Source organism: Myzus persicae, unplaced genomic scaffold (genome assembly GCF_001856785.1).
Source record: "Myzus persicae strain clone G006 unplaced genomic scaffold, MPER_G0061.0, whole genome shotgun sequence".
Lineage (NCBI taxonomy): Eukaryota > Metazoa > Arthropoda > Insecta > Hemiptera > Aphididae > Myzus > Myzus persicae.
The window spans coordinates 37,531-46,488 of NW_019100516.1; the positions used below are offsets into that span (position 1 = coordinate 37,531).

General features: G+C 34.8%; 1 protein-coding gene across 1 annotated transcript; it reads right to left on the minus strand.

Moving 5' to 3' along the window:
• Window positions 1–3,324: 3,324 nt before the first annotated feature.
• Window positions 3,325–4,772, minus strand: LOC111030043. The gene is made up of 4 exons (XM_022309358.1): window positions 4,595–4,772; window positions 4,331–4,516; window positions 3,747–3,920; window positions 3,325–3,581 (listed from the first exon to the last, which is right to left on the minus strand). Exons 1-4 carry the CDS (start codon window positions 4,770–4,772, stop codon window positions 3,325–3,327), a joined length of 795 nt encoding a protein of 264 aa, XP_022165050.1.
• Window positions 4,773–8,958: the final 4,186 nt, after the last annotated feature.

The following is an 8,958-nucleotide window of genomic DNA, read 5'->3' on the forward strand; positions in this document are numbered from 1 at the left end:
TTTTTTGTTGATACATTTTATATTTTATTATATTGCCACTGTAAAACAATAATTGTCATATTCATTATTATATTCATTTGTATACTTTGGCCGACTGAGGCACATATTATATTCATGTGCTAATCAAGCACTTTAAAAATTACAGTTATTATTATATTCATGTGCTAATCAAGCACTTAAAATCATATTTATTGTTATACTCATATTCATTATTATATTCATTTGTATACTTTGGCCGACTGAGGCACACATTATATTCATGTGCTAATCAAGCATCATAAAAAATTATATTTTATATTATATATATTGCTCTTATTAATTATAGTCAGATCACGCACATACGTATTTTATAAATTATTACTATTTCATAGTGTGAAAGCGCAATCAGTGTTATATATTTTTATTATTTATATTAGCACTGAACGCTAGTAGCGCCAACAATATAGGAGTTTTCTGTGATCAATATTATGTGGTTAGTCCCTAGGTTCACTGTATCTGGTGGCTTTAAAAACGCGATGTAAACGAATACAGCGAATCTAGGACAGCCTAATTGTAGTCACCTAATACTCCTATGTGATGGCTTTTCTGTGTATTATAAAATGTCAATTGAGTGGTTCTCTCGCTTCTCGTCTTTAAATAGTATGTTGAGGGTCATTATTCGTTTACAACGTCTTATTAAATTGTATCGCAAGATTCCAGTAGACACCAGCTTCTTTTCATACCAGGAGTATAACGACGTACTGACAGCTGTTGTCAAGTATTCACAAGGTATGTTCTTGAAATCTTTTTTTCATGAGTTATCCTCTGGTAAGGCTGTCACTTCTCGTCCACTTGCACGTCTATAGCCTTTTATCGATGACTGTGGTGTCATTTGGGTAGGAGGTCGTCTTCGTCATTCCTTGCTGTCAGATCGACGCAAGTTTCCAGTTCTGTTGTCAAAGGCTTCATATTTGGCATTACTAATTACCCGACATTATCATCGGTTTGCTTGTCATGCAGATCCACGTCTCATGTCAGCTATAATATGTAGACAGTTCTGGATAGTGGGAGACCGATCTGTCATTCGTCGTGAAATTAGTGAATGCACTGTTTGTGTCAGGTTATCAGCTCACAACCTGCAGCCAGTCATGTCTGATTTACCTGACTTCAGAGTTCAGCAATGTGGGTATAGATTATGCTAGTCCCCTTATCATGAAGGAGACTAGCCTGCAAAAGGCACGACAATACAAAGTATATATTGCTGTATTTGTTTGCATGAGTGTCAAAGCAGTTCATCTTGAGCTGTTGACAGATCTGTCAACCGATGCCTTCCTGGCGGCGTTCAACCACTTTGTAGCTCGACGAGGAATGCCATCAGCAGTATATTCTGACTGGGAACTAATTTTGTTGGTGCATCGAAAAAGTTATATGATCTGGTTAATGATCCAAGAAATCGGGAGCAGTTCAGCTCAGCGTTTGTGTGTTCTTGGCATTTTAACCCCCCCAGTGCACCTCATTTTGGTGGGCTCTGGGAAGCCGCAGTGCGTTCAACAAAGCTATTGTTAATACGGGTAGTAGGCAATCAGGTGTTATCTTATGAAGAGTTCTACAGTTTTGTGTAGAATAGAGTCAGTTCTTAACTCAAGACCACTAACACCATCGTCAAATGATCCAAATGATCTAGATTACCTTTCTCCAGGTCATTTTCTTGTTGGTCGGCCCTTGTGTGCAGTGCCTGAAGCTGAGGTCATTATCAGTTCGATACACCTCAAAAACCGTTTAAGGCTCCTTCATCAGGTGCTTCAGGCATTTTGACATCGTTGGTCTAATGAGTATTTACATACCCTACTGACCAAGGGACGTTGGGTGATTAAAATGGAAAACACTAAATTGGGTGAGTTAGTTATCATTAAGGACAACACTTCATCTCCTTTACTATGGAAGTTAGGTCGCGTCCAAGAGCTTCTACCTGGCCCAGATGGAGTCGTTAGAGTAGTAAAATTACTTACCAAGCAAGGCCTAACAATTAGACCAGTAGTGAAGCTAGTTCCACTTTATACTCAATAAATATATTTCTATTAACTTATATTTATTTTAAATTTTAATTTACCTTAAAATTACTTACTAAAACTCTTTAATAAGCTATCATTAAATATTGTGTATTACCATAGTGCAACTAATTTTTTAACCAAAAGCTAGTTTGTTCAACGTTTAGTAACTATTAATGTTCCTACAGTCTCCTTTTCTTTCTTTTCAATATTTTTATTTGTATGAAAATGATATGATTGTAATGTGTGAAGTGCTACTACGTACAGAGTGCCTGCGTGCCTGCGTACAGAGTGTTGGCTCCTATGACTTCGCATTGCATCATGGATTATTATTAATTAATTAATTAATTTTGTTTTGTTATTATTTTATTAAATTTTATTTGACAATAGTAATTTTTTGTTATATTAGAGACTGCTCAATTATTATTAAAAAAAAAATGTATCTTCCCTTCTGTAACTGCTTAAGATAAGTTCTATCATCATCAACTACAGTTCCAGTTCAACAACAGTCCAGCTCGGTCATGGCTTTATCCATTCAGCTCCAGTTCAGCAGATCGCTTGTTCTACCTATGTACTACCCCGCTCAAGTATGAAGTAGTGATACACTATGTCTCACAAGGAGGAGTGTGTTCGTGCCCCGACATAGGTGCCACTGGTTCGTTGCTCCCCTTACCAGAGTTGGCGACACTGAGTGGACGCTTTCACCGCGCACCGCTGTTTCGCCTGGACAGCTTCGACGTCGCCGTTATTTAGTTCTGATATAGTCTCTTTTATGTTATTCAATGGAGTGGTACATGCTCGTCCACATTCAAGTTTTTCAAAAGCGCATGCTCGTGCATTATATATTTTTCATGCAAGCTCTGGGTGACATTGCTCTTTATTTGTCAGCCATCTACTTAATCCACGTCTCATTAGACAGCAACCAGTTCGGTGTGTCGATATTGTGTCGATATTAATATCGCAGTTCACCCTGGTCATCAGAAGACACGTGGCCAGTTCGTCCACTCCTGCCAGCTTGGACATCGTCAAACCGTCAGCTCGGCAGACAGGAAGTTCATCCGAATTTATCTCCAGCATCTGCAGTTCCGCATCTCCCCCTTATCATATTTGTAATGAGTAGCTCAAACTGACTTAAATAACATTTTATTGTGAGTATTCCTGGCCATCCCCTGGCAAGACACTAATTGTAATTAGTTATATTTGTATCATGTTATAAATAAAGGCAATTTTGTTAAAATATATTGTAATTTCAGTAATTTAGTCTAATCCGGTGTGGTGCGAGTCGTGGGTGCCAACCTTAGTATAAGGAGTACTGGTGGCGTAAACAATCAGTATTAATCGCTTCTCGAAGGTGAATATACTCTTCAGATCGGAGTTTGGTCTGATTAAACCTGATGAATGTTAATCTCTCCGTTTCAATTTTAACATACATGTCAACAACATATTTGTGATATAATCGCCGACATTTCAATATGTGATTGTCTTCATTTTCTCGAATCATTAGGCGGTATGAATAATAGTTCATTGAACTGACTTTTTTGTAGGTTTCAGAACCTGTAAATAGATTTTGTTTTTATAATATTGAAATATAAAATTAAAATACATAATAAGGTGACTGAGATATTATCATTGTTAATGAGAAATCATAGCCATCTTCACCTTGCCAAAATATGATGTGATATTGCAGTGCATCATATGAGCTTTATGTTTCCTTCATACTTTGTAATCGATCATTCCGAAAATTTAAAACAATATCACGGGATTCAAAGTTTTCCCCAACTACAAAGATAGCAACTTCGTCAATAGTTGGTGCATTAAAACGTCTTGCATGTTGACCCGCGGGTGTTTTATCAGCTCTGATTACAATTTTGTAATTATCAGATAGCATCAGATCTAGTGCAGTTTTAAACAATATAATCAATTGATTGTGTTCATGAAATAAAGTTTGTAATTGTTCTAAAATAGACTCTTTACTAAATTGTTATGTGCACAACGCAGATCAATTTCTTGCCCATAAAATAAATTTACACTAATTTGTAGTTGCTATCTAACACTGGCAACAGTGAACCTGATCTGTGATATATTTGGCCTTGCATAAAAATATTATGTTTGTACCAAACACTATAAAATAAAATAAAATAAAATAAATAAGCAATGTGGGGTATAAATTTATGGATATTTTGAGATAAAAGTGTCACTAAAACTGAATCACCAAATAATATGATGATTAAGTGACAGAAAATATTGTTTGTTAAAATAATTATGATTGACTGCTATAATACATACCTTGAGAGTTGGCATACAATTTTCCGGAACTACATTTGTTGCCCCAAATGAAGTCATTTGAAAACAATTGTTATATTGTTGGATATTTGTCAAAAAGTGTATGGAATCTGTTCCTATTCCGGAAACCAATGAGTACAATTGCTCTGGTGGTGGATCCAATGGTATCAATTTCACTTTACCATTTGCGCAACACAATCCATTGGCTTAATTTTTTTATTTCAAAACCTTACAAGGTGAGCAAACCGAGTTCATAGAAACAATAACAACACAGTGGTAGTTACTGTAGTCAATTGACACATCGTAACTGAAAGCAACTCGATTTAAACTTGCACGATTATTAGTTGAATGTCGAGCTCGCGCTTCATGCGTTAATGATATCCGAATTATTTCACGTTCATTTCGGTCATCACGTTCTTGTGCACTTTGGTTAGATCGGTAACCTACCTTGGTTTGTAGCATTTCGGGTTTTTCTACCTAAATTGCTTCGTCGTATAGGAGGCATATCAAATATAAATTATTGTGTCACATGCAATAATTAGTGATCATATTTTACTTAACACTGCACAAAACACGATATACGAATTTAATTCGTGTATCAGTTGACAAAAGCAAACTCATTAGAGTAGGTAACAGAAAATCAAAGAAAAACAACATTTACGACATTGACAGTTTGTTGATGTTTCAATTTTCAACTTTTTTAGTAAAAATGTACGTCTTTAAATAATATGCATAGACGAATAATGAATAAAAAATGTAATGGCATTGTAAATTGTTCATCTACCTAAAAATCATTTTAATTTTAATCGTTCATTAACAGAGAGCTCACAAATAATCGACCACCGTAGATGATGTTCTTGACCAGTGATTACATTGCCATGGAGACGATCAATATTATATAATACATATTATAGTAAGGGCTGTTTTAAAAAGAAAAAGGCTGCTTTTAGGGTCTTCCCAGCAATTATTCGAATTTTTCTCGCTGTAAAAACCATCCTTGGACTTCAATGAACAATAAAAAAAAATTGGCCAAATTGGTTCAAGCGTTGTTGAGTTATGCGCTTACCAACAAATTTTGCGATTTATTTTTATATAATAGATATACATATATTTTAGTATACGACTATAGTTAAAAAATGTGTTTGACACGATTATTATTTATTTTCATAATTAAAATTATAAAAAATGAATTTTTACACCTTTTTTTACTCCTTATGGCCAATCAGGCCCGTCTGATTTATTTGCTTAAGGCCTGTGAAACACTTAATCCGGCACTGAATAGATTACCATCCGATTTTCGGGGAAACAATGAGTCCGTCATCGATATGAAAATATTTTGCGCTGCTTATGTTTTTACAATCCAAATTCGGTTGATAGATCTGACCGTTCATATAAAATAAACAACATCACAAAACATATAACTACAAATATTCAAAAAAGTTATTACCCAAATCAAAACCTTTCGCTAGACGAATCTATGTTATTATGGAGGGGGAGATTAAGTTTCTGCCAGTATATTAATAGCAAGGCCTACAATATAAAATTTTTTGAATAATGTACTAACGATAAGTTCGTATTAGATCTGTTAATTTATAAAGGCAAAGGAACTATTGAAAACAACACACCGTTTATTTTTGGGATTGTTGATAAATTAATGTCAAATTATTTTGGAAAAGGCCATACTTTATACATGGACAATTATTATAATAGTATACCTTTGACAAATTACTTATTAGAGAATAATACAAATGTCGTGGGTACATCGAGGAAAAACCAAAAAAAAAAAACCGAAACAAATAATGAATGCTAATTTAAAAAAATGGGAAGCAATTCACGCAGAAAATGGAAATATACATGTTTTAAAATGAAGGGTTTCAGCCAAACATGATTTACATTTTACTTCTGTGATTGACAAATTTGGAAGGAGTACATTTAAATTAACGATGGTTTTTTATTATAATAATAATATGTCAGGTATAGACAGAGCAGATCAAATGATTAGTTATTATCCAACTCCAAGGAAATGTTTACGGTGGTATATTTAAGTGTTTTTCCACACTATGGACATATGCTTATGGAATGCTAATTATTTATATAACAAGCAAAAGCCAAGTATGTCTCATTTAAATTTTATAAAAGAAGTAGTTAGTACTTCACTTGGTATTTTGAACACAACGCGCTGTAGTATACAACCAGTTCAAACTATACAAATCTTGCACCAAATTCAGAAAGTTCCAATTACAAAAAGATGTAGATTACTCGTATATCACAGAAAGAAAATAAGGAAAACTACATTATATGTGTGCAATACATGCTTGGATGATCAGGGAAAATCAATTGGTTTATGCCCTGATCCCTGTTTCGCAATTTATCATTCGTAATTAATTTTTTAATTTTTATGAGTTTTTTTTATCAAGGGTTTGGTTTATATTTTGTTTTTCTATGTTATTAAATATTTTATAAATGTTCAGGTTGTTCTATTGATATTTTATCAGTATTTTATAAGCAGTTATCTCTTTAATTTTTTTATTAAATTTATAATAATCTGTATTGGATTAATAATAATAATTATTATTATTATATAGGTAATCTACATTTTTCACTTACGTTGCAATAGCCACGCCCATTTTTAAATATTGGGAAATTTTCGCATCAATATTTAACATGCAATTAGCATGACCAAAACTTGAATTTGCATGATATTGGTCTAACGGTTAAATCAAAAATTTGATGAGCGTCGCATATAAAAAGAACAAAAAAATCTTCAAACACGCTCAACGAGCCAGTCTCACCAAACCTTCAACACATTATAACTAATCATCCTGTTATCAATATAAACAACAAAGATAATTTTACATATGATAACTCCATGGCCACGTGCGACACTCTCGACGATAATAGTATTATCGATAACGGCGTAATTAGCTCTTCACCATCACCCGATCAAGTTATTACAAACACTACCTCATCTCATTCTACATTACCTGCTGCCACACAAACGAAACTTATCGCTGACCAACACCTCAAACACTTTGAGCCCACCTTTGACGGTACACCGGTAATTATCATTGAGTTAACCGATACTAATACTTCCACCTGGCACCCGTTAAAGTGGGCTAAATTGCTTAGTTCTAACTTTTTTGGTATTAATAATATTAAACCTAATGGTCACAAAAAAGTAAAAGTAACATTCGACTCGACTTTTCACGCTAATATTTGCCTCGATTCGCCTCTCCTAGCTGAACACAATTTACTGGCCTACATACCCTCAACTCTAATATTCTCGTACGGAGTTATCAAATTGGAAACCTCCTTCTCAGAGGAGGATTTTTTTGAAGGCGCAAAATGTGTTGTACCCTTTATTGGATTCAAACGTATTGTCGTCCACAGGGACGGTAACCCCACCCCTACCCGCATTGTTGATATTAAAATTTTGTCCACCAAAATTCCAAAATCACTATCAATTTTCAACGTCCCCTTCGATGTCTCGCCTAGCGTTCGTTCGCCTCTTAAGTGCAACAAATGCCTTCGGTTTGGACACACCCACAAATTTTGTCGCAGCAGTCCAAGATGTAGCAATTGTGGAGAAAACAAGCACTCCATCGACCAGTGCCCGACCGTACAAGCCACTGATCCTCGCTGCCTTTTCTGTCACCTACCTCATCTCGCCACCGAAAACATCTCATTCCGCGATGCCATCAACTTCAAAAAACAAAATCAGGTCTCTTCAGCTTTTAGTTATTCTAATATTGTTAACAAACAGCCTATGGTTTCTTCCAAAAATATAATCCCCCCTCCCCCACAATCTAATCATCATCACTCGCTCAACGCCACTGAAACCAATTACACGCATCTCCACTCTCCGAGAACTTCAAGGCACCATTCCCCTTCCCGGGCTGTTAAACATTTTAAACTTCCCACCCAAAAGAACTATTCCCTTAACAATGGCTCGTTTTTAGAATACACTCATAATAACCATTCGATAAATGAACCTCCAAATCAAAATAATGACCTCACATGGGTAAATACTCTTTCAACCAATTTAACATAATCATTAATTAATGCTCCTCTCAATTCTCAAACAGCTAGTTCTCGTCAAAACCTAATCGAATATTCTCTTCTCGCTCTCTCAGCAATACCTGGTTTTCCTTCTATATCTCTACCTTAACTTATCTTAGTTCCAAATCACGCCACTTCTTTTCGTACATTTTAATATCCTAATTCTATTTTCAAAAACAAACCAATGGATTTAATCAATATTTTACAATGGAATGTCCGTAGCCTCCCAGACCGATCTCCCTCCATTCAGAAACTCCTGTCTGACTCTAAATGCCCCAAAGCATTATTATCCGAGACCCATTTCTTCTGATATTTTAACCAATCAGTTTGTTCAAAAGTAACAATTTATTTTTAAATTTTCTTCCTTAGCCTTTTGTATTGGTAAATAATGTGTATCAAATTTTAAAGAGCAAACATACACATATACACATTCAGGAATTATTAAAATAATTTGTGAGAGACTTTAGTACTTGCATTGCTTCAGAACTTAGTTTTGCGCATAGGTACGATCTGGTCTCAAACTTGGATCAGTTTTTTGGAAAGTTATCTTTAAATAACTTAGATAGACTTATAGATAAAATGAAAAGTG